Here is a 25,609-nt window from a genome sequence, read left to right as displayed (position 1 = left end):
ATGGCAACCAGTTCTCAGTCAGCCTCAAGGGCTCTGGCAAAAAGCAGGCCAGGGAGAGTCAGCCAGGGTATGTGAGGTCAACTTCCTTCTCGGGGGGTAAAGTTCAGGATGATGCTGAGAAAGAGTCCAGGCCTGAGAGTCTTGAGGCCCAGGGCCAAGCCTACCTCTGCAGGACTCTTCGTTGACCTGGTATGAGTCCCCTGTCCTCACTCAGCCTGTGTCTCCCCCTCTATCTGTACAAGGGATCTCAAGACTTGACCATTTGGAAGGGTCCTCACACCCTCGGTGCCTGAGGGGGTCCCTCTCCCTCCACCTGCCTCCTGGGCTGCCCCCAGTACTCCAGCCCAAACTGAGGCCTTGCAAAAGCTAAGCTGAGCTCTCACAACAAGATCTTGTTCAAACCACTTGGCCTCCCAGGTCCAGACAGGGCAAGAAAAGCCAGTTGAACACCATGCCCAGGAGGGAAGCAGCAGGCAACCAGGACCCAGAGGAGGCTGTGGAGGAAGTCAGAGCATTTAAATCTCATCCCAAACTTCTAAGCATCACCAAAATGCCTTACCATGGTAAATCCCCATGGTACGCCTAGGACTGACCACTACCACCAGCAGCATAGGGAGTTCGGCGCCAAACTGAGCCCTAGAGACCCAGCGGCAGGGTTGGAGGCCTGGCTTGGCTGCTCACCAGCTCTGTGACCTTGGGCAAGTCACCTCTCCCCTCTGCCAAACTGGAAAGCATAGACCCATTCCATAGGTTAATTACAAAGATTAAATGAAATCATGAAGGCAGCATGCTCGGTAATGGTTCATTATCACTACTGCTAACAATGGCGGACTATTATTGGGGGGTAGCAGCACATGGTGATTAAGAGAACACAGGAAGCACTGGGGTTCAGATCCAGCTCCCCTTGTGCCTCTGTGTCCTCTTGGGCATCACAAGGCTGGTTATGATGGCATCTTCCTCCTGGGGTGAAGGAAGGAGGCTTAAATCAGTTACTTTAATCAGGCTTTAGTGAGGCTTAAATCAGTTACTAGAGACAGGTACACCTAGAACATTCCCATGGCTCATCCGAACTTCTGTGGAAGAGCTGTTGCTCCTTAGCCAACCATGCAGCCCCAGTGAGACCAGTAAAGGAAGCAGAGTCCAGCAGATGCCCTACAGGCATGGTTTTCCCTGAGCTTTGTTTCTGTGGCCTCATATCTGCTCTCAGACTCCATCCCGGCAGCACCTTTACAATGAGCTCACCCAGTGGAACAGCCTAATTAATGCTCCAGGTGAAGATTTCTTGTCCCTAAAATAGGCAAAATCTGCTCTTTCTGGTGGGTTGCCATGCCCACCCCACTGCCTCCTCTATCAGGTGTCCTGTGGAAGTACACAGGTAGGCTGCTCCATTTCCAGACCCTAGCCCCACTGATTTCCTGGACAAACTCTGGGCCACTTCCTTCCTTGGCAGAGGGCAGGTCTGGGTCGCTCAGGCTGGTATTTTTATGAGGTGCGTGCAGACCTCTTTTCTTACCTAGCCACTCTCACTTCTTAAGGGAGCTCATCCTGTCTGACACAAGCCATCCTTCACCTTCCACCTACTCCCAAGTCAGCCCTGCCTTCTCCCACAAAGTCCAGACTCCTATCCATCAGCCGTTTGACACTCTACATGGAAGATAGGTAAGCATCTTGACTTGGCACGTTGAAAGTAAGACTCTCCCCATCTCAGTCAAGGTCACATCCATCCTTCCTGTTGCTCAGAGCAAAACCCCAGCAGCATCCTGGATTCCTCTCTCTCATACTCCACAATCCACGCAAGCAAACCTACTGGTGCCACCTTCAGAATTCATGCAGAGGGGCGCCTGGGTAGCTCAGCCGGTAGGGCATCTGCCTTCGGCTCAGGTCGTGATCCCAGGGTCCTGGGGTCAAGCCCCACATTTGGCTCCCTGCTCACTGGAGAGCCTGCTTCTTCCTTTCCCTCTGCTTGCCACTCCCCTTAATTGTGCTCTCTATCTCAAAGAAATAAATTAAATCTTAAAAAAATAGAATTCATGCAGAATCCAGCCACTTCTCCCCATCTCCTTCATGAACACGCTCTCCCAAACCACCGCTCTCTCATCTGAATCATTGCAATGGCCCCTCCACCTGGCTTCTGCTCTTGCCTAATTCTATTCTGTACTCAGTAGCCAGAATGATCCTGTTAAGACCAGAGCCTGCCATGCCTTTGTTCACAATTCTCAAATGGATCCCATCTCTCATAGAGTAAAAGCCCAAGTCTCTACCATAGCCTCCTTGGTCCTGCTTGATCTGTCTGCCCCATCTCTTTGCAGGTGTCATCCCTGCCCCCATCACTCACTCTGATCCAACCACCCCAGTCAATCCCACCTCAGGGCCTTTGCACTTGCTGCTGCTGCTTCTTGAAATGCTCTGTCTCCAGAATCCCTATGGCTCACTCTCCCACTTCCTTCAGGCTTCTGCTAAAATGTCCCCTGACAAAGACTACCTAAGTGGCACTGTGCTCTTACTCTACTTCACTGACTACACTTCATATATATTCATTTATTGCCTGCCCAAGGATGTGTCTCCAGCAATCGGCCCCCTCTGTTCCCGGCAACTTTTCACTCTCTTCAGAAACTTCCATCAGCACAAATGTGCTATCATATCCTTCCTGACCTCACCTCTCCTTCCCCAGCACTGCCCCTTTTCCTTGTTCCCCTTTGTAGCAAAACCCCCTGAAAGAGTTGATCTGATTTGCCAAGATCAATCTCCTCCTGTTCTCTCTTCAACCCGCTCCCATCAGGCTGTCACCCCCACTACCCACTGAACCTGCTCCTGCCTTGATCCCCAGCTGCTGGCCCTGTTGCTAACCCAAGGTGCCCTGGATCCTCTGGCCACTTCCCGGCTCCTTTGCTCACTCCTCCTCCCATCCAGGAGCAGGCTCAGCCTGCAGTCCTCTGAGTCCACACATTCACGCTCCCAGTGGTCTCATCCAGGCTCCTCTTTGAAAATACCATCTATCTGCAAATGAGACTCAAAGTTATCAGTGCTCCTGGTGTCTCCCTCAGACTTGGAATTCCATCCCTCTCTCCCAGATATCAAATTTCCACTCCACTCCTCTCCCCGGATGTCTTATAGGCATCCAGTTGAGCCCTCTGTCTTCCCCCACAGACCTTCCCATCTTAGACAAGTGGTTATCTATCCTCCCAGTATCTCAGGCCAAACCCTGGACTCTTCTTTTTCTTCCCCATCCTATCTGGGAATTAATCCTCAACGTCCAAGTGTATTCAGAATCAGAACACTTCCCACCACCTGAGTTCACACCACTTTCAACACTTATCTAAATTTACCATTTCAACCATTTTTAAGTGTCCCATTCAGTGGCCGCTGTTTTTTTTTTTTAAGATTTTATTTATTTATGATAGACACAGAGAGAGAGAGAGAGAGAGAGGCAGAGACACAGGCAGAGGGAGGAGCAGGCTCCATGCAAGGAGTCTGATGTGGGACTCGATCCTGGTACTCCAGGATCACGCCCTGGGCAGAAGGCAGGTGCTTAAACCACTGAGCCACCCAGGCTGTCCCCAGTGGCCACCTTCTACTACTACTACTACTACTACTACTACTACTACTACTACTACTACTACTTCTTCTTCTTCTTCTTCTTCTTCTTCTTCTTATTCTTATTCTTATTCTTATTCTTATTCTTATTCTCCTCCTCCTCTCCTCCTCCTCCTCCTTCTCCTTCTCCTTCTTCCTCTTTTTAACTCATGAGAGATACACAGAGAGACAGATGCAGAGACACAGGCAGAGGGAAAAACAGACTCCTCACAGGGAGCCCAATGCAGGACTCAATCCCAGGGCCCTGAGATCATGACCTGAGCTGAAGGTAGATGTTCAACTGCTGAGCCACCCAGGCATCCCCAATCGCATTATTCTATTTACAAAATGTTGTGCAACCCTCACTGCCATCAGTCTCCAGAACAGTTTTTATCATCCATAACTGAAAGTCTAACACATTAAATAATAACTCCCCGTCTCCCCAGTCCCTGGCCACCACCACTCCATTTTCTCTCTGTCTTTGGCTATTCTAGGGACCTCATATGAGTGGAATCATGTAATATTTGTTATTTTGTAACTGGCTTGTTTCACTTAGTATAAAGTCCTCCAGATTCACCCACGTTGTAGCCTATGTCAGAATTTCCTTCTGTTTTAAGGCCAAATAATATTCCTTTAATGTATTTACCACATTTCATTTATCCATTCATCTGTTGATGGGCATTTGGGTTGTTTCTAGCTTTCAGCTACAATGAACATTGCTGCTGTGATTGTGGATGTACAGACAATCTGTTCAGGTGTCTGCTTTCCATTCTCTTGGGTGTGTCCTCAGAAGCTGAAGTGCTGGACTACATGGTAATTCTACGTTTACTTTTTACAAAGATTTTATTTATTTATTCATGAGAGACACATAGAGAGAAGTAAAGACAGAGGGAGAAGCAGGCTTCTCACAGGGAGCTCGATGTGGGACTTGATCCCCGGACCCAGGATCATGCCCTGAGCCAAAGGCAGATGCTCAACCACTGAGCCACACAGGCGTCCCTCTGTTTAATTTTTTGAGGCATCATCATACTGTTTTTTTTTTTTATCATACTGTTTTCTATAGCTGATCACACCATTTCACATTCACACCAGTAGCGCACAAGAGTACTTGTTATGTTCTGTTTTTCAGGTGGGGTTTTTCTGGTGGATTTTTGTTTGCTTATTCTTTGTTGATAGCAGCCTCCTTGTAGATGTGACCTGCAATGGTTTTGAAAACTCAAATCCAGGGCACCTGGGTAGCTCAGTAGTAGAGCATCTGCCTTTGGCTTAGATCATGATCCCAGAGTCCTGGAATTAAGTCCTGCATCGGGCTCCCTGCAGGGAGCCTGCTTCTCCCTCTGCGGGTGTCTCTACCTCTCTCTCTGTGTCTCTCATGAATAAATAAGAAAATAAAATCTTAAAAAAAAAAAAAAAAAGGAAGAAAGAAAACTCAAATCCAAAGTCTTGCAATGGCCTATGGGGCCTATGTGACCCTTCATCCTCAGCTGCTTACCACGCCTCCCGTCTTTGCTTCTAGCTGTTCTATGGGATGAATCAGACATGGTCTCACCTCTGACCTGGCCCTTCCCTCCGGATGCTGTCCCCCCAGATAATTGTGTGGCTCAGTCCTTCACTTTTTTCCAAGGTAGTACTCAAATGTCAACCTATCAGAGACTCCACTCTAACCACCCAATTTAGACCTGCAACCTACACCATAACCACGCACTCAACCCCTCTTGCTCTGCTTTTCCCCATTGCACTAGTCTCTTTCTCACCTTACCCTCCTACTATGGACTGCCAGCCCACCAGCCCCAGATTCAGACTTTGATATTCTAACCCTCAGTACCTGATCATCTGACTGCATTTGGGAATAGGGCCCTTAAAGTAGTGATTAAGGTAAAATGAGGTCCTACGGGTGGCCTTCACTCAACACAAAGAGGAGATCAGGACACAGACACACAGAGGGAAGCCCACATGAGGACACCAGAAGACAATGGCCACATGCTGGCCAAGGAGAGAGGCCTGAGAAGAAGCCAAACCTGCCAATATATTGATCTTAGACTTCTGACCTCCAGATATGTGAGAAAATAAATTCCCATTGGTTAAATTTCTATCATCTGTAGTACTTATTATGGCAGCTCTACCACACGAATACACCTTCAATTGAATCCACGTATGTGTTCTGCTTTACTCTCTGTTGTTCCCAGGTAACTCTCAGATTCCTAAGAGCAGAGTCTTTATTTCTGTTCACAGCTGTGTCCTCAGCCCCTAGCACAGAGCCCCCACACAGTGAACCCTCAATAACGAGTTTGTGAGCGAACAGATAAAGAGAAAATACACTGCAGGGTGCTATCATCTCAGGCAGAAACCTAGTGGGAATAATTTACACATGTTTTCAGATTGTTGCCTTTCATGCACCTTCCTTTGGCTTCCAGATTGGGACCCAGTAGCTGGTGGATAAGGTGATGTGAATGCAACATAATCTTACAGTAACTGATGAGCACGTACACTAGCATCTTTTTTTTTTTAAGTTTTATTTATTTATTTTTATGTAATCACTATAGCCAGTGTGGGGCTCGAACTCATAACCTTGAGATCAAGAGTTGCTTGCCTTCCTGATTGAGCCAGCCAGGAGCCCCAAACATTTCCCTTACTTTATTTTTTATTTTGTTTTGTTCTATATATTTTTATTATTTTTTAATTTTGTTTTATTTTTTATTTATTTATTTATTTTTGTTCTATATATTTTTAAAGTAGGCTCTATGCCCAACGTGGAGCCCAAACTCACAACCCCAAGATCAAGAGTCACATGCACCACTGACTGAGCCAGATAGGCATCTTTTTAAATATATACACACATGCATGGGAATAAAATATATCTCCCCTGGGGTGGAGCTCAGAAAGGAGGGAGGAGCAGATGGCGTGGAAGGCACTCTGTGGACTGGCAGGATTCATGTTGAGGCTTTGTCTTTGGGCAATTTATGGCGCTCCAGAGACCTCTCTGGGAACTTTCAACCAAAGCTGCTCCCTCTGTCCCCAACTTTAGCCCCAACCGCTGGCACAGGGAGCTGCACTCCTCTGCACCCAGAATGCCTTTCTCTGCACAGTCACCATCATCCCCATAGCCATCTGGCACCCCCTCCTGTCAAGCTGGCCACCTGGCTCACTACCCCCCACATCTTCTGCCCCCTGAGATTGGAGGGCTTACTTCACTCTTAGATCACAGGCAGCCAGCTCTCCCTGTGCAGACCTTCACCCAGGAGGGTGGTGGCTGCCCACTGTATCCCCTTTCCACTTCCAGTTTCTTGGGCACAGTCGGATTCTAACCTTCAGATCTTTCCAAATTTCTGGAAACAAAGTTTCCTGAGCCCCTCTCAAAGCCTGAGGAGGGAGGAAGCCCAGCTTACCACCACAGGCTTCTCCTCCTTGCCCCTCTGTCTTCTTGCACACCACCGGTAGTGGGATGGGTGCTGGGGTGATGGCGCCCTCTTTGTTCCCCTCCTGTTCTGCCTGTTAAACCATCTGGGTCCTGCTTAGGAATGCTTGGTTTTCGTTTTATTTTATTTTATTTATTATTCGTGAGAGACACAGAGAGAGAGAGGCAGAGACACAGGCAGAGAGAGGAGCAGGCTCCATGCAGGGAGCCCGACGTGGGACTCGATCCGGGTACTCCGGGATCACGCCCTGAGCCAAAGGCATATGCTCAACCGCTGAGCCACCCAGGCGTCCCTAGGAATGCTTGGTTTTCAGCGCAAAAACTGAGACCTGAGACAGTGGGTCATTTTATTTATTTATTTTTTTAGATTTTGTTTATTTATTCATGAGAAACACAGAGAGAGCCAGAAACAGGCAGAAGGAGAAGCAGGCTCCCTGCAGGGAGCCCAATGCGGGACTCGATCCCAGGACCCGGGATTACATCAAGCCAAAGGCAGATGCTCAACCACTGAGTCACCCACGTGTGGCACATTGGATAGTTCTGCAAAATATGTTCCTATAAGCAAATTTGCTGGCTCTAAACAATTTACATTTTTATAATAACTAACCACCCCCCAATCAGTGTAGATTTCTATCAACCGTGTTTACATTCCCACCAGCAAAGTGTATTATAATTTTTAAAATCATTAATTTGATAGATGAAAAAATATTATCTCATTGTTGCTATAACTTGCATTCCCTTTATTATCTGTGAGATGAGTGCATTTTCATAGCTTCATGAGCCATTTGTGAACCGCCTCCTTGTGTCCACACATTTCTCTTCTTCCAGTCCTCAGGAGCAGGGAGGTGAGTTTTCGGCATTCCTTATCTCACAATGACCAAAAATCAGTGATGGATACAAGGCCACTTCATTGTTTTGAGTTTATTTTTGTTCTCCTTTGTCTTCAATCCCCATTCCCATCCCACTTCAATATGAATGAATTGTGGGGAAATATCTAATATTTTTATGCATTTGTGGGTTTAGCTTATATAAATGGTATTGTGCTATTGATCTCATTTTTGTTCCTTATTCTTTGAACACTATGTTTTTTAAAAAACTGTTGATTCTGACTGTTGCCTGGTGTTGCATAGTTTGCATCCATTACACATCACTAACCCATCCTCCTGAGGACGGATGCCAAAGTGGCCCTGACGCTCGCTTCCACAAAGGACACTGCAGCCAGCACCCTTGTACAGACCTCTTTGAACACTTGCACACGAATTTCTTTCTTTTTTTTAAGATTTTATTTACTTTAGAGAGAGTAGGAGCACGAGTTTGGGAGAGGGGCAGAGGCAGAGGGAGAAGCAGACGCTGTGCCATACTGAGCAGGGAGCCTGACATGGGGCTCAATCCCAGGACCCTGGGATCATGACCTGAGCCGAAGGCAGACACTTAACCAACTGAGCCACCCAGGTGCTCCAGTGCACACAAATTTCTGTGGCTTATTTACCAAGGATTGAAAGTGTGCGGTCTCAGAAGAAATGTATGCCTCATTTCAGAATGTTCTCAAGAGACTGTACCAGCTTAAAGGCCTATAGAAGTAACCAAAGATTTCTGCCTCCTACACCCTCACCAAACATTGGTATGATTTGCTTTATGAATTTTCACTTACCTGATGCTTATAAAATGGTATCTCATTGTAATTTTAATTGAATTGCACTGATTATTTCTCTGACCACATCGTCATTAATTTCTTGCCATTTTGAGCCAAATCTTCTGAGTTGCCTGTTTATATTCACTGCCCAATTCTCTATTGTGTTTCTTGTCTTTTCCTCATTGACCTGTAGGAGTCCTTTATTCACTAGATTGCAACCACTTGTCTGTCAATATTAGCTCTGAGAATCTTTGTGGAATAGAAATTCTTAATTTTGATGTAGTTGGATCCATGAATGTCTGAGTGGGGGGATGTATTCTGGATGTCTTAAGATGTCCTTTCCCCATCCTTAGGTGGGGCATTCTCCTATATTTTATCCAATTAGGTCGTAGTTTAACATCTGCATTCAGAGCAAAATGCTCTATATTTTCCTTTTCTGATACTGTCTCTAGCCGGTTTGGGAGTCATATGAGGAACTATGCAGCGTTCTCTCGGTCCTTGCCTTTTGGTGTTTTCGTTTGTTTGTTTGTTTGTTTGTTTGTTTTGTTTTGTTTTTGTGATGCTGCTGCCGTGCTTCATGACAGCTGATATGAGCAGTCCATTTACTGCCTGGCTCATACCACAAACGCTGCCCATCCTGAGAAACCCTCCAGGAGGCCCGGGCCAGGGCCGCCACCTGCATGCAGACCTAGATTTAGGAGCACACCAAAAGTGTAGAGGAAGAGGTTCTGAAGTGCTAGGGGAAGCTGCTGTCGCTTCATGAGCAGTTCTGTGTACATGGACGAGAGGCCTGAGATGAGGCAGTACAGGATGAAAAGCAGCAGTTCCAGTGAAATGATATACAGGGGCATGGGGCCAGCAGCAACTGCTGACGGAGATCCAGGAAAGGTGTTCCCAGGGTCCTGGAGGCCACCAGCTGCATAACAGGCCCCTGCCACCATCAGCAGCAGCACTGCTAGGCCCTGAGGTGCTGGAGACAGAGGCAGTAGAACAAGGCCATGCTTCCAATCTTGAGATAGCTCAGCACCTGGTAGGTGCTGGGGTCCATATAATGTTGAAGAGAGATCACTAGGTTGTTGTTAGCTCCATAGAATAGAGCTGATAGTGCAAATGGGGGAGCCTGGCGCCATGGTGTGGCCCCCTGGGGCCATGCCTGCCAGCCCACCAAGAGGGGGAAGGCACACAACAGTAGCTTGGTCAACTCAGTCAGCAGCACAGCTGAGGAGGGCTGGAAGGGCACTTTGCCGTTCACATGGCATAGTGCCAGCAATGGGGGATGGGCACCATACATAGCAGTGGATAAGAGTAGCATCAGGGTCCAGTAGGCCTGCCTGGGACGGCCCAAGCCTGGCATACCTCTGTCCTCTACACTCATGCCCAAACCAGACCCTGGGTGGCCTGTATAGCTAGCAAGGGGGCTGTAGGAATTGTAACAAGTTTGGGGAAAATCAGTATGGAGCCAGCTCCCAGGAGGGAGGAGCTGTGGTACATTGGTAGAGAGTGTACTGAGAATCAGAGTCAGCTGCAAACTCCACAGTCAGGGATGGAAGAGAAAGGGGCTGGTGGCTCTAGAAGCCACAGTTTCGGGGTCAGTCTTGTGGGGTTAAGGAGGTGCATCCAAACTGCTGGCTGATAAGCCACCGTTTACCCTCTGCAGGAAGGAAAGCAAGGATGAAGGCTGTGGGCAAGTTGGAGATAGCAAAAGGTGATAGGTCGAGAAGCCAAATATGGTGTCTGTGGTTGAAAGGCCTCTAACTGCAGGCCAGAGGTGCTCATCCTTTCTCCTCCATGGGATCCAGAGCTAGTCAGACCCCTTTCGCAATGACTGAAGATAGTCCCTCAATGTCTTCTCCACATTCGGCACAGCATATGCCTGAGCTGCATAGATGCCAGTGCAGGTACCCACAGCAAAGCCTAATACTGCTGATGCCCTCAGTTTGGCCACCACATAGCCGGCTAAGAAGCCCTTGAGGAATGGGGAGGACAAGAGCGAGCCCTCCTGGCTCACACCACTGCTGACTTCTTCCACACGCTGCTGCAGGCATTCCAGCTGGTTCTTTTTTTTTTTTTTTTTTTTTTTTTCCAGCTGGTTCTTGAGAAATACCAGGTCCTTAAGCTTGGGCAGAGAATCCTTGTCATCTGCCATCTTCCCCGGCAAACTTGTTGCCAGTCCTTGTCTTTTGGAACAACTGATACATGATAGGGACCATTTGTTCCTTGAAAGTCTGTGGAACATCCCTGTAAAAGTACCTCCATTCGCACTCTTTAGTATTGGAGTCTTAGATGGTAATTTTCTCTACTGGTTACTGATCTACTGAAATTTTTGATATTTTTGTTCCAACTTTGACATTTCATATTTTCCTGGAAAGGCATTCACTTTGATTAAGCTTTTATATTTACTAACATCCAATTATTTGCAAAATCCTTTGACATTGTATTTTTTATTTTTTTAAGTTTTTATTTCATTTTTAAAATTTATTCATTTATTTAAGTAATCTCTATACCCAATGTGGGGCTCAAACTCACAACCCTGAGATCAAGAGTCACAAGCTCTTCCAAGTGAGCCAGTTAGGCGCTCCCAATATTTGATATTTTAAACTTTTGTGGGACTCAGGAGTCAGATCATGGGGACTGCTGGCTATAAGAAGGACTCTACGTTTGTCTTAAACATGATGGAAAGTGTGACAGGATATTGGAAAAACCCATTTCGCCACTTTTGGGGAGGGCAAGGGCAGAGGGAGGAGGAGAGAAAGAATCCTAAGCAGGCTACATGCCCAGCACAGAGCCCTACATGGGGCTCAATCTCACAACTCTGAGATCATGACCTGAGCTGAAATCAAGAGTCAGATGTTTGACTGAGCCACCCAGGCGCCCCTTCATTTTGCCACTCTTGAAACCCCTGATCCACCTCAAGAGTATAAAGAAATAGAGTAGATCCTGAAAGGGAAACTTTGTGAGGAGACGGATTTAGAAAAGGAGCCCTAATACTGCCCTCAGGGAGTAGGACCAGGGACTGCCTGCTAGTCTCTAAGTCTGGGGAGAAGCGCTTAAAAGAAGATGCCTGGAGAGCTCAGGTGGGCTCCCTGAAGCCATGGCAGTCCTGTAGGTCAGTGGTACATGAGACTTCCAGAATGGCTATGGAACCACAGTGGGAACTGGCCTGCGGCAAGGTAGCAGGAGGTCCTGTCCAGGTGGCTTCTGTTATCTGGCAGGGGGCACCCAATGAAGGTAGGTGTGTACCAAGCAAAAGAAAACTGGAGCCAGCCAAAAGATTCCCAGAGTGGGAATCTCTGCCCACTTCCCAGGAGTTACAGTCAAGGAGGTAGCCCATAAAGGAGCTGTAAAGCCGCCACAGGGCAAGAACGCAATTTAAACACCTGCTACTCATAGAGTGACTGGCCATCTTATCCAGAGCCAATCAAGGAAGAACTCTCTGCACCCCCTACCCTCCTTCCTCCCTGTGCTCCAACAGCAGCAAGTTCTCAAACTGGGGGAGCAGGAGGGAAGGGAGGGAGACAGACCTGACTTCCCTCTTCCTCATCAGCAGGGACCACATGGCTGGGGAAGTGGAAACTATCTCATCAAGTGTAGAGATTTGGCTACCATGCAAAACGGGCGGTCTAACAACTTATTTAGTGACTTCAGGTGATCATAGGACTGTAAGAAAACATGGCACAGAAAGTCATAACTTCATTTGTGGGAACAGGGAGAAATTCTCTTATGCATTTTAGAGGAACATTGGGAGACAAAAATAATCTTTAATTATATCCCATAAACCTTGTTTGGAGAAAGTAGCCATCAAGCAAAGAATTTTGAGAGGGCGAGTAATGTGAGCTGATTTATGTTTGTATTTATTTATTTATTTATTTATTTATTTATTTATATTAATTTATTTGAGAGAAAAAGAGAAAAAGCAAGGAGAGTGGCAGAGGGAGGTGGAGAAGCAGACTCCCTACTGAGCAGGGAGCCCAATGCAGAGCTCCATCCCAAGACCCCAGGATGGATCATGACCTGAGCCGAAGGCAGATGCTCAACCACTGAGCCACCCAGGCACCCCTGATTTATGTTTTTAAAAGGTCCTTCTGACTGCTAGAGATTAGACAGGAGGGCCAGGGTGGAATGAGGGACTGTCATCTGGGAAAGACACTGGAAGGCTTGGGCCAGGAAAGGCAGAGAGAGGAGAGAAGAGGAGAGGTCTGGATATTAGAGCGGGGCCTGCCACCCTTCAGAGATCAGGAGAGGCCAGAGAGATGGGGCCATGGACACCAGAAGCAGCCAATGGGGAAGAATTGGAGAGAGTAAAGGCTCCCAGCCAAGCAAAGAAAGTGTTTCAAAGAGGGGGGAGTGACCAACTGTGACCAGAGCCACTGAAAGTTCAAGGCAAGACTAACAGCATTAACAACTACACTTGGCAACCTTACTTGTTTCCTAGGCCCACGTTCTGAGGACCAGATCCAGGAGGCTCACTACAGGCTTTGGCTGTTGGAACGTGGCTGGGAATGGCCTCTACCACACCACCCTCTACCTCCTCATGGAGCCCCCTCTGAAACTTTTCCTTTAGGATACATGTTCTTTCCCCTGAAGAACTTGCAGGCGCTATCTGCTCCTTGGGTAGAGGGAAGAAGCTAACTCACTACATCTCCCATTTTGTTTTGGCTGCTTTGGCTGCCAGGAAGCTCAGAGATGAACATGATATTCAGTTAATAGATCTGAGAGAACATTATGGGCTTCATATTTATTTATTTATGTTCTTGAACCTGATCTTCACATTCTCTTTTAAATTATATCTTTATGTTTTTGATCTTCTATTTTTATTTTATCTTCCTACCTCTTGTTGGAAACTACCTCATGTGCCTTGAGTATGAGGCAGGTATGCAAATTATTTCCATTCATTCAGCAAATGTACAGAGATGCCTTTTATATGTCAAGTCCTTTTGATTTGCGATTGACAGGACTCTATTAAGCCAAAAAATGGTAAAATAAATGACTAACTCATGAAAAGAGCAAAGGTGTACCTGAGCCCAATTTTGCCTGGATGGCAGGACTCGGGGCCCCTTGTCTCCATGTGTATAGGTATGTGTGTAGGTGTGTGTGTGTGTGCACGTGTGTATGTTACTCTCCTCTTCATTTCATCTCCATTTCCCTCTCTCTGTCACCTTCATTCTCTCTGATGGGAATGTTGGCTGCAAGGAGCATGACATTGCTATCCTTGGACCTTTGCCACCAGTGTGAAAAGAAAACTCTTCCCAGGTTGAAAAATCCTAGGGAAGGACTCTGACATGCCCTGCCTCGAGTCTTGTGGCCATCCCTGCACCAATCACAGGAACCCAGTGGGAAGGGAATGTGGACCAGCATTTCTGGCACTACCACCTCGTTGGAGTGGGAGGAGCAGTACTCTAAAGGTGGGGATGTGATTTGGGGTGTCCTGAAGGAAGATGGCCAGGACAGACCAAACACCCACCACAGGCTTACCATGTGCCAAGTAACCAGGAGACACCCTGGAGATGCAGATGTGAATAAAACAAGCCCTCTGCCCCTGAGATGGCCATAGTCCAACAGAGGGAGGTAAAACATGCAATGACGACTATGATAAAATCAGAACATGGGAAGAATCTCAGAAGAGCAATAGGCAAAGGATTTGGGGTATTCCAAGGAGGACAGAGGAACTTCTGATTCTGGCCATGAGAAAGTAAGTTTTACCAAATTGATCCTTTTGCCACAAACAACTGAGAAACTGGACAAAGCGTTAGGAAAACTACTTCTAGATTTTAGAAAACTGACTGCACAGGACCGTAATCCATGAGAAAAGGGAAGCAGGTGAGGTAAGCCCTACCATCATTCAGGTCATCTACATCTGCCACCTGCCCACAGGTAAATGCCCTACTACATGCAAGGAGGGGAATCCAAACAGGGTCCATCAGTCTCACTGATTAAGGAGTCAGAGATCAGAGTTTGGACAGGCAAAAGACAGGTAGAATTTGTGAGGTAGAACATTTAAGAACCTATGTAGAAAAAGAGCTCCAAACCTTGTAGAGGGATCCCCTTAAGCTTTAGGAAAAATACTAATTTGCACCTGGCATAAGGCAAAATTCCACAAAGCTGGACAAAAATACAGTTCAAGGGAAGAACGGGGCACCTGGGTGACTTAGTTGGTTAAATGTCTGCCTTTGGCTCAGGTCATGATCCTGGGGTCCGGGGATCGAGTCCCACATTGGGCTCCCTGCTCAGTGGAGAGTCTGCTTCTCCCTCTCCCTCTGCTGCTCCCTCCTTGTGCATGTGTGATATCTCTCTCTCTCTCTCTCTCATAAATAAATAGTCTTTTTTTTTAAGATTGTATTTATTTATTCATGAGAGACATACGGAGAAAGAGAGGCAGAGACACAGGCAGAAGGAGAAGCAGGCTCCATGCAGGGAGCCCGATGTGGAATTCGATCCCAGGTCCCCAGGATCAGGCCCTGGTCTGAAGGCGGCGCTAAACCGCTGAGCCACCTGGGCTGCCCTAGATAAAATCCTTAGAAAGTGAGAGAGAAGAGCAATTACTGCAGAGCTGAAGACAAATAATTCCCAGTTATTTGAATATTCTAGAAATTCTTCTACACAGTTCTAGAAATATTTGTAAGAAGATTCTCTAGTCAGAGTAGAGAAATATCACTGAATACGCAGAAAATTCAGTAGAGAACCAAACAAGCCATACTTTGGAGGGGAGCCTAAATCAACCGTTAATGAAAGCTACTCTAGGCTTGCCATAAAAGAGCTTGAAACAAATCTTGAAATGATCAAACCTAACCCATAGGTAACTAAATTACCAGTAAAAGTTCAATACTCTTTAAAGGAATTCAGCAAAATCCAGATTAATAATGTAAAATTCACAATGTTTGGCATCCAAAAGAAAATTAATAGGGGCACCTGGGTGGCTCACTCGGGCGTCTGCCTTTGGTTCAGGTCATGATCCTGGGGTCCTGGAATCAAGCCCCATGTTGGGTTCCCTCCCCAGTGGGGAGTCTGCCTCTCCCTCTCCCTCTGCCTGCTGCTCTGCCTGCTTGTGCACACACACTCTCTCTCTCATTCTCTGTCAAAGAAATAAATAAAATCTAAAAAAAAATGAGAATCCAGAAATAGGAGATCTTACACTTATGGTCAGTTAATTTTAGACAAGGGTGACAAGACCATTCAATGGAAAAAAGAATCGATGGGGATCAAGTCCCACATCAGGCTCCCTGCAGGGAGCCTACTTCTCCCTCTGCCTATGTCTCTGCTTCTCTTTCCGTGCTTCTCATGACTAAATAAAATCTTTTTAAAAAATTACACCATCAAGGAAGTGAAAAGGTAACCCACCAGATGGGAGAAAATATTTGCAAACCATATATTTGATAGAGGACCTGTGTCCAAAATAGATAAATAACTCTTAAAATTCAACAATGAAAAGGCAAATGACCCAATATAAAAATGGGCAAAGCAAGCACACAAAGAAAAAACAGAAACAGACTCATGAATACACAGAACAAACTGGTAGTTGCCAGAGGGAAGGGGATATAGGGATGAACAAAATAAGCAAAGGGGATTAAGAGATACAAAGTTCCAGTTATAAAATAAATAAGTCACAGGGATTAAAAAGTATAGCACAAGGAATATAACCAATAATATTGCAACAACATTGAATGGCGACAGATGGTAACTACACTTATTGTGGTGAGCCATTGCATAATATATAGAATCGGCAATTCACTATCCTGTAAACTAATGTAAACCTGAAACTAATATGACATTGTATGTCACCTCTACTTCAAGAAAAAGAGGGATCCCTGGGTGGCGCAGCGGTTTGGCGCCTGCCTTTGGCCCAGGGCGCGATCCTGGAGACCCGGGATCGAATCCCACGTCGGGCTCCCGGTGCATGGAGCCTGCTTCTCCCTCTGCCTATGTCTCTGCCTCTCTCTCTCTCTCTCTGTGTGACTATCATAAATAAATAAAAATTAAAAAAAAAGAAAAAGAAAAAAATCTTTAAAAATGGGCAAAGGATTTGAATCGACATTTCTCAAAAAAATACATACAAATAGCCAGTAAGCACATGAAAATGTACTCAGCATCATTGCTGCAAAAGAAATGCAAAATGAAGGAATGGTGGGAAAATAAAATAGTAAACAAACAGTTAATTCCAAATGGGCAATGTTTGTCTCAAGTAACAGTAATAGCATCTAATTTGTGGGAATAAAAAATGGGAAATATTAGATGACAATGGAATGGAAGGCAAGGTGAGAGAAAGAGACATAAGTGTAAGAGTCCTAAAGCCCTTTTGTGATTGGAAGGAGAGGAAAGATATCATTTAATTGTAACATCTTGTGTTAGCACACCTGGTAAAATTGTAGGAGTAGTTACAAAAAAAAAAAAAAAAACAGAAAGATAAGTTCCAAACTGATAGAAAAATAGAAGAAATAATTAGGGAAGGAGATATTCATCAAAAATGTTAATCACTGAGAAAGACAAACAAGAAGAAAGAGGAAACAAAAATAGAGGAACAAGCAAAAATTTTTGTAGTCACATAATAGCATATTCCAATATATCAATACACTAAATGTAAATGTGTTTAACTTGCCAAAAAAAAAAAGGAGAAATGCAAAAAGCAAAAAACAAAAAATAACAAGTGTCAGTGGGGATTTGGAGAAATTGGCATCTCGTGCTTTGCTGGAAGGTAAAATGATGCAGCTGCTATGGAAGACAGTATGGTAGTTCCTCAGAGATTCAAACATAGAATTGCCATATGATCCAGAAATACCCCATCTGCACGTATAGCCAAAAGAATTGAAAGCAGGGACTGGAATAGATATTTGTACACCCATGGTCATGACGCATTATTCACAGTAATCAAAAGCTGGAAACAACCCAAATGCCCCTCAATGAATGAATGGATACATGAAATGTGGTGTGGACATTAATGGAATATTATTCAGCTGTTTAAAAAAAGAAATTCTGGCATATGCCAAGATATGGATGAACCTTAAAGATATTATGCTAAGTGAAACAAGCCAGACACATAAATATAAGTATAGTGTGATCCCATTTACATAAGATATCTAGAATAGTCAAAGTCAGAGATGGTAAATAAAACACTGCTTACCGGGGCCTGGAGATAAGGGGGAGTTGGTGTTTAATGGGAACAGAGTTTCAGTTTGGAAAGATGAAGTGATGCTGCAGATGGATGGTGGTGGTGACAGTCGCACAACAATGCTTAAATACTTAATGCCGCTGAACTGAACACTCAAAAGTGGTTAAAATGGTAAATCATACATGTAGTTTGGTACCATAAAAAAAGGGTGTAAAATGGTGTACATGTGCCAATTAATAAGAAGAGCTTGTCAGATTGCATTAAAAATGCAAGACTCAAACATATTCTGCCTACAAGAAACCCACTCTAAATGCAAGGACACAGAGAGATTCAAATGGAAACAGATGGGGTAAGGTATATCACACAAACACTAACCCAAGACCGAAGGAAGGAGAGGCCACTTTCAGCCAGGCTTCCAGGAAGGCCTCCTGGAGGATGTGACATTTGAGCTGAGCTTTAAAGGCTGCGTAGTATTAGGGACTGTGAAGACTGAGAAAGCCCATGTGGCGAAGGCATTGAGTGTGTGTGTGTGTGTGTGTGTGTGTGTGTGTGTGTGTGTGATGAGTGGCACACAAGGAGTTAATTAACACAGTGATGGAGGGAGGTGAGCTGGGTTGACAGTGTAGGTGCGGTTAGATAATTACTTTGGGAGGAGACGCATTTTCCAGTCATGAGGGCAGTAGGATTCAAACCCAGGGAGACAGGGGCAGCCAGAAGATTAAATCTGAGCTTGCAGAGAGGACTCTGGTCCCACAGTGGAGAAAGACTCAGCCCCAGGGACCCTGGAGGCAGGGCAGCCAGTGAGGAGTACTGAGGATGACTCAGGCGGCAGATAATGATGGTCTAGGGGAGGGAACAGCACCTTGTACCCTTGTATGGAAGGCTTAGAAGCAAGACACTGTTCCAGGTTGTTTTGTGGATTGTTAGCCTAGCGGTTCTCAACCCCGGCTTACATTAGAACCCCCTGGGGAGCTTTTAAAACTGGGCCTCCCAGGCAGTTGGATCAGAATCTCCACAGATGGGCCCAAGGCATCAGTAGCCTTCACAGATCCCCAGTGATTCCAAGTGCAATGAGGGGTGAAACCCCCATCCTCACCCAAGGTCAAGTACACAGGGCCAGGTCAAATGCCATTGCCTAAAACTGAGCCTGGCACAAAACAGGGTCAAGAAATCTCTGTAGATCTCAGAGATTACAACATCCCCAAGAGGTAGGGAAAAAGATGATGCCTGTTTCATAATAGGGAAACTGAGGCACAGAGAGGTCAGGTTATGTGTTACAAGGTTATATGACTACAAAGCTGATAAGTATTGTGCTATAAAATACAGGGAACATGACCACAGAGCCCAGACTTTTATGGGGTAATCTACTGCCTTGTGTGTGGTAGGAGTGTGGAGGAGGCCCCTTCTGAGGGGCCCCTACCCCATCATCAGCTCTCCCCGCCTGCCGTCCCCCCTCCCCCTGCCCCACAAATGCCCAGCTTCCCAGCAAGGTCAGATGTGGCTCCAGACAGAGGGGGCAGGTGGGGGCAGAGAACCCATGAGGCAGAAACACAACTTGAAGCACTTAAGTGGAGTGGAAGTGACACCGGGTCCCAGGGCACAGCCACCACAGGAGTCTGTGGCTGGAAACCAGCACCATGCCTCTCGCAGGAACAAGGAAGGGGAAAGGACTCAGCGGCCAGGGCCACTCCTCTGAGCTCCTGGAACAGTGTGCACACTCACACCCTGTCTCCCTTCCCTCTCTGCTTTCTCTCCCTTCCTGGCACCTACCACTCAGCCCTTAGGTGTTTGTAACTTTTGTTTTTGGTCTGCCAGTTACACCATCCCCAGCTAGAACAGAAGCCGGAGGGGCAGGTGGTCAATTTGGGGGGGGGGGGGTATAGAGAAGGTGGTCAGTTTCATAACATAAAACAAAACAAAACAAAATGGAAAAAATAATCACCCAGAAGCCCCTCTTCCTGGTCAAGGTACTAATTCCACCCCCACATTCTTGCTCAATCATCTGGCTCTTTTACACAGACACAGTCTTATACTTTTCCAGTGAGTACTGTTACTTAAGCCATGATTCAGGATCCCAGGGTGGGGATCACCATGTACTCAGGTCCCCCTTCACCACCCTGGGAGAAGGATGGAAGACAGTGGAGGGGTGGCTGGAGCCAGTTCAGATTTTCCCAGGAAATGTGCCTTCTGCCCTGTGGTTAACCCTGGCTGACACTCAGGATTTGGGGCAGAGGGACTTGTACACATGCTGGTACCACTCACTCACAAACACACACACAGAGACATCACCCTCTTTAACAGTCATTGCAGTGAAGTCCAGATAGTTCTGCCTGCAGTTCCGGTTGGGGAAGTGGCTATCAAAAGGGACAAGTCTAGTAGTTCTTGACTTGGGTCTTGATGTCTTCTGCCATGGTGCCGAGTCCCAAAGACACCCCTGAAGCAGCTTCCAGTTCAGTGTGACCCTCAGCAAAGACCCCAGAGTCAGACCACAAGCTACAGGTTGTCAAATCTTTTGTGTTCCTCCCCAGAGCCCAGAACAGGTGCCCAGAAATATTTGTTGAGTGAGTGAGTGATAAAAACATACACGATCCCATAAATACTTCAGGGTCACTGTTCTCCTATCCTTGTGAGACACTGTCTAGGAGGATAAATGGGTTTAGCCAATTTTGGAGGATGACAATTGGCAATATCTTCTGTTTTTATTTAAACTTGGGAGCATAGTCTGAAGTAGCCCATGCTTCTTGCTTGGGGCACTCCATGCATCACCAGCATCTCCAAAAAAACTCCTTTTGAAATGAACCTTCCCTTCAGCCCATCCCCAACCTACCCCAGCTTTCCATAGGCCCCTGCTCTTATGTTTGGCACATGCGCTTCCAACCTGCTTTCTAGGCATTGAGCTCCATATGCAGCAGTGACCTAAGGCACTGTACTGTGTGCTTAGTTGTGTGCTGGGCACTTTGCTAAGCACTTAACGTATCAAATCTCATTTAATCGTCACATGTCCCTGAAGGAGTTGCTATTGTCCCCACTTTATAGATGAGAAAACAGAAATAGAGAGACCTTCAGTCAGTTGCCCCAGGCCACAGAGTATTGGCAGAAATATGCAAGATTGTTGTCCTCTCTTGGTTCAGTTTCCACAAACATGGCTCTGCTGTGTATCTTGTTCTGTGTTTTTCTGGTTTTTATGCAACACTATATGTGTAAGCTTTGTCCACACTGCTATCTGACAGCCTCTGGCTCTTCACCACCTCAAAACATACCTAGGACACGTTTTTCTATTTGTGAGAGGTTTTATTCAGGAGTGGACCTGCCGGGGCACTTAGATATCAAACTGCCCTTGCAAACATCCTGACTGGCTACACTCCCACCAAAAGCATCAGACTTCCATTTACCAGCTCTTTACCAGCTATCATGTTTATATGGCTTCCTATTCCTGCTACTCTGACAGGTGTCATGTGGGATCTTCTGTTTTCCTTTGGAGCTCTTTGATTACCGGGGTGGGTGCAGAGACCTTAGTCCTTATTTCACTTTTTTTTTTTAAATGACATTTGCACATGCACATGCACACAAAATAGGATGGAAATGATTTCAGAATATAGCTCCCTCTGATGAAAAGAAGTGAGGGTCACCCAACTCCTGCCTCACTCCTCAGCTACAGGGAATCCCCTACAGGAATCCAGAGCCACCTGCTGCTCTCACAAAGGCTCTGCCTGAGAAAGGAAGGATGAGGCCCCTGGCAGAGCATCTGGGTCACAGGTGTCATTCCGCTGCCACAGTGTCCATGGCCTGGAAACTTGGTTCCGTCCATGTCCTGGAGCCAAACCTATTGCACCTGAGAAAGGATGGCCCTTGAGTGAGAGGAGAAGGCCATTAACTCCCATTTCCCCACTCACTGGACCCCTGGACCCCGCACAGGGCACGTGTGGATAGGAGCTCCTCATGTGTCCACACCACTGCCTTCTTCCCCTTCAGAAAGCTTCTGAGTTCCTGAGACTTTGCCACAAAACCACATCCCAGCCAAGGCAGCCAAGTACAGGGTAATGGCTCGACGATCAGGCTTCTGGGTGGTGGATGAGGTAGTGGGAGCCGGGCCAGCCCATAGAGAAACCTGACAGGACTAAATCACAATCCTCCGGGCCTTTGTCCTCACTGTCCTGCCAGGAGCCCTCTCCTCAGATAGCTCCTTACTTAATGGGGTCCAATCTCACCTTATCAGAGTCTCCCTTGAACCCCACATGGAATGGCTGGGGCCACCCTTCCTGCCCCAGGACTCCCTACTCCTCCCTCCTTTATTATGCTTTATTTTCCCCAGGGCGTATATTACCGTCTGATACACTATTTATCTCCTTATTGTCTACCTCTCCCCCTCAGGAATCAACTCCGAGAGCACACATAATTGTCACTACCTAGCATGCAACGGGGTCTCAATAGGTAGATAAAATTTTTATAAGGCTGTGGTAAAAATGTGTGTACCTTAAATGTGCAGCTTTAATGTATTTTTATATACAAGCACCACCCAGTTCAAGCGGTAAAACACTTCCAGAGGGCTCCTTTGCGCCCCCAGCCGGCCAGCCCCATCACCCCCGTTTGTGGTACCATCATCCTGACTCCTGCTCCCTGTTCCTGAACTTCATGTGAATGAATTAGATCATAGTGTGTGTAGTCTTGTGTTTGGCTCCCTTTGCTCAACAGAATGTCTACAAGATCTGCCCGAGATGTTGCATGCAACAGTGGTTAGTGTTTTTCGATTGCCCAATATTCTCCCATTTCTTTATTCATGCTCTTGTTGTGGGGCATTTGCGTTGTCTCCGGCTGGGGGCCAGGACCATTCCTGGATGCATCTGTCAGTGGACACACTCCTAGAGGAACTGTGCCGCAGGGAAGCATAGTCAACAGACTCAAGAAGCTGCCAGACCCTTTTCTGGGGTGGTGGCACCACCTGAGATTCCTACCAGCAGTGTGAGTTCTAAGGCCACTACCTTCCTCTCCAGCCCCCAGGGATTGCATGCTCCTTGTTTCAGGCTCCCGGTGGCTGGCTCTGGCCTCTCCTCTCCCTGCTGGGTGCTCAAGGAACACTTGCTGCATGAATACTCAGGTGAACAACGGAGGGAGCCTTTCCACTTGGCAAGGAGGGCTGCGTCCATACGTTTCACCCAAGGGTGGCAGTCCCTGGTGGCCGTGCTGCCTCAGAAGCGGCTGCCCATTTCACGTATTAGTCCCGCTTACACCATCCCAGGGTGGAGCCAAGGCTGGGCTGAGGCCTTCAGATAGGACTTGGCCCAAGGCTCAAGGCTCCACAGCAGAAATTGAGAACGAAAAGAGAAAATCATCCAGGCCCAGGCAGAGCTCTGCAGATGGGACTGCTGACCAGCTGCTGACTGACTCCTGGTGCCCAGTGCTGCCTGTCGGGCACGGCCACCTTTCCCATTCCCAGGATGCACCAAGAGACCAAGCCCAGCCAGGGGTACGGTCTCCTAAGCCCCCCGCCCTCACTCAGGAGGCTGCACTCCTAACACTTGGCGGAGGTTGGGTCAGGCCCTTCCCAAAGGCCTGGGAGGTCCTGGGGCAGAACCAGCCAGTTGGTCCCCACAGGTGGGCTAGGCCACCTTTCCCAGCTGCCCTCGGGTGGGACCTTGTGACAGTTCCAGTAGGAAGTAAAGAGGCGATGGGCCACTTACAGTCCTGGCCCCCAAACACCTCTGTGGGCTATGAGCTTGTCCCTTCCGCACTGGCCTGACAGTCACGGGTTGAAAATGGTAGGACCACGAGATAGGAACCCTGGGACCTCAGGTCCCCCTTGGAGAAGCTCTGCCACTGATCAGACAAATCCCATTACGAGTCTTATGTGAGCAAGTGATGAGCATCCACTGCATTTGAGCTTATGTATTTTGAGTTTGTTGAGTCAACCCTTGGCCCCAACTAGTAACTACCAAGCACATTTAGTATAGCATATATAACCAACATAGGTAATCACCAGCCCCATTTAGATGAGAAAACTGAGACCCAAAGAAGCTATAGAACTTGCTCAAGGCTAGCAGCATTTGAATCCAGGGCCTGGCTCCCGAGGGTACACTCATCAGCCCACTGCCCAGACTGAAGAAACAGGCCTAGAACACAGAGACCCAGGCCACTGGCTCCTGGGTATCTCCCCCTCACCTGTGCCTCCTCAAGCCTTTTGTCTAGAGGCTGCTTCCAGCACCCTGGCCTCCTTGCCTTCCTCCTGTCGTCCCCCCAGCCCAGGCACTCTGAAACTTCTCAGTGCAGAACCTCATCTCTGGACACAGCCCAGCAACCGGCTCCAAAGGTCTCTTCCTCTCCCACCCCACTCATCACAGTTGGCATGTGGCACGCCCTTAACCAGGGGTCCCAGGTGTCCACCTACCCCTGGACTGGGCCCAACTGACTGCTAGAGAAAACTGCTCCTGCTCTTGTGCCGCTGGGGACCGCTTCCCATTCATAATCCCCATCAACAAGAACTCTTCCAGTTGCAAGTAACAGAAAGCCAGTTGGCTTTGAAGGAGGAAAACGTTTATTGGCTCATGTGACTAAGAAGTCCAAGGTAAACAGGGTTCAGGCAAGACCAGGTCCTGGTGTCATCAGAAATCCGTATCTCTGAACCTCCCAGCTCTCTTGCACTGACTTTGTTCTCAGTCAGGACCACCCCTTGGGGTGGGGAATGGCTTCCAGCAGCACCCAGCTTGCATCCTGCCAGCTTTGCTACCCCAATGTGGCCACTGTCACTCTCGTCAGGACTCCCGAAAGGGCTCCCTGCTGCCTCCAGTGCCATGGGAAAGCTAGCCATCTTGTCAAAATCCTTCTCCAATGGTCCCGCCTAACGTCAAGGGCTCAGGCCTGCTAGGATCACGGCCCAGCCTGCCCGATTCACTGCGGCCATAAGATGTGGTGCAACATCCATACCCCCTAACTTCAGGGAGTGGGATCAGCTGCACATACTACAGGTTGAAGAGAAGAGAGATGATCCCAAAAAGACAGCAAGGGCTCTACAACCAGACGAGAGGCAGACAGGACCCAGGTGCCCCTAGGCTCCAGGTGCCCGGGCCCTTCCACACTGCCACCTGGCCTCCTATGCCCCAAAGAAGTCAGACACTGTTACATAAAATCCGAATACCTCAGGGCACCTGGATGACTTACTTGGTTGAGCATCCTCTAACTTTGGCTCAGGTTATGATCCTGGGGTCCTAGGATCACGTCGGGCTCCCTGCTCAGTGGGGAACCTGCTTCTCCCTCTCCTCCCCACTCCTGCTCTCTCTTGCTATCACTGCCTGTCTCATAAATAAATAAATAAATAAATAAATAAATAAATAAATAAATAAATAAATAAATAAATTTTAAAAATGCAATACAACACAACACAAACCCTGAATACCTCAGGACTCCTGCCAAACCCACTCATCATCCTCCACTTCCCCCTGGTCAGGCCAAGACCAGCCTCAGGCAAGCTCACCTCACTGCATCAGTCTCCCTCCCTCACTACAGCTTGCATTTGTGTTATCTTAGAAAACAAAACCAAAAATTGTCTTTCTGTCCTCACTCTGAGCCACGGCTCTCATCTCTGCTTCTCAGGCCTGAGTGTCACTTTCCCACCTCAGCTTCTCACCTCCAGTTCCCTCATCAACCATCACCCAGCTTTTCCTAAAGCCTCCAAGCTGTTGTGACAGCTGCCTACCTCTCCCTCCTCCGACACACTTGGAGGCACCCCCAGTGCCCAGGGGCGGGAGGCAGGGGGCACCTGGGTGTGGCTGCTGTCCAGTCTCCCTGGGTGGCCTGCCCAGGCCTTCCCCTCTCCCCCTGGGGTGAAGTCACTTACTCTCAAGGCTCACACATTTGTCTCCAGTCCCCTACATGCCAGTACCCATCCTATGCCTCT

General features: G+C 47.4%; 1 protein-coding gene, 1 long non-coding RNA gene and 2 pseudogenes across 3 annotated transcripts; 1 reads left to right on the top strand and 3 right to left on the bottom strand.

The window, feature by feature from the left end:
• The first annotated feature begins 1 nt into the window (after position 1).
• On the top strand, positions 2 to 13,629 carry LOC140612456 (uncharacterized). 2 transcript variants are annotated; one of them, XR_012013661.1, is made up of 5 exons: positions 2 to 189; positions 1,536 to 1,659; positions 4,271 to 4,386; positions 8,527 to 8,609; positions 13,054 to 13,629. It is a non-coding gene; the product is annotated as an uncharacterized lncRNA (long non-coding RNA). The 2 variants fall into 2 exon arrangements; XR_012013659.1 differs by lacking the exon at positions 8,527 to 8,609 and having other exon boundaries at positions 6 to 189.
• Positions 7,821 to 10,008, bottom strand: LOC140612454 (probable UDP-sugar transporter protein SLC35A4; annotated as a pseudogene).
• On the bottom strand, positions 10,423 to 10,872 carry LOC140612455 (SLC35A4 upstream open reading frame protein-like). The gene has a single exon (XM_072789958.1). It carries the CDS (start codon positions 10,855 to 10,857, stop codon positions 10,423 to 10,425), a length of 435 nt encoding a protein of 144 aa, XP_072646059.1. The 5' UTR covers positions 10,858 to 10,872.
• Positions 13,630 to 19,600: 5,971 nt separating the features above from the next.
• On the bottom strand, positions 19,601 to 20,132 carry LOC140613291 (cytochrome c oxidase subunit 6B1-like; annotated as a pseudogene).
• Positions 20,133 to 25,609: the final 5,477 nt, after the last annotated feature.

The sequence above is a fragment of the Canis lupus genome, chromosome 21 (assembly GCF_048164855.1).
Source record: "Canis lupus baileyi chromosome 21, mCanLup2.hap1, whole genome shotgun sequence".
Classification (NCBI taxonomy): Eukaryota; Metazoa; Chordata; class Mammalia; order Carnivora; family Canidae; genus Canis; species Canis lupus.
Note: the sequence above shows the minus strand (reverse complement) of the source record. Positions and strands in the feature narration are given on the sequence as shown.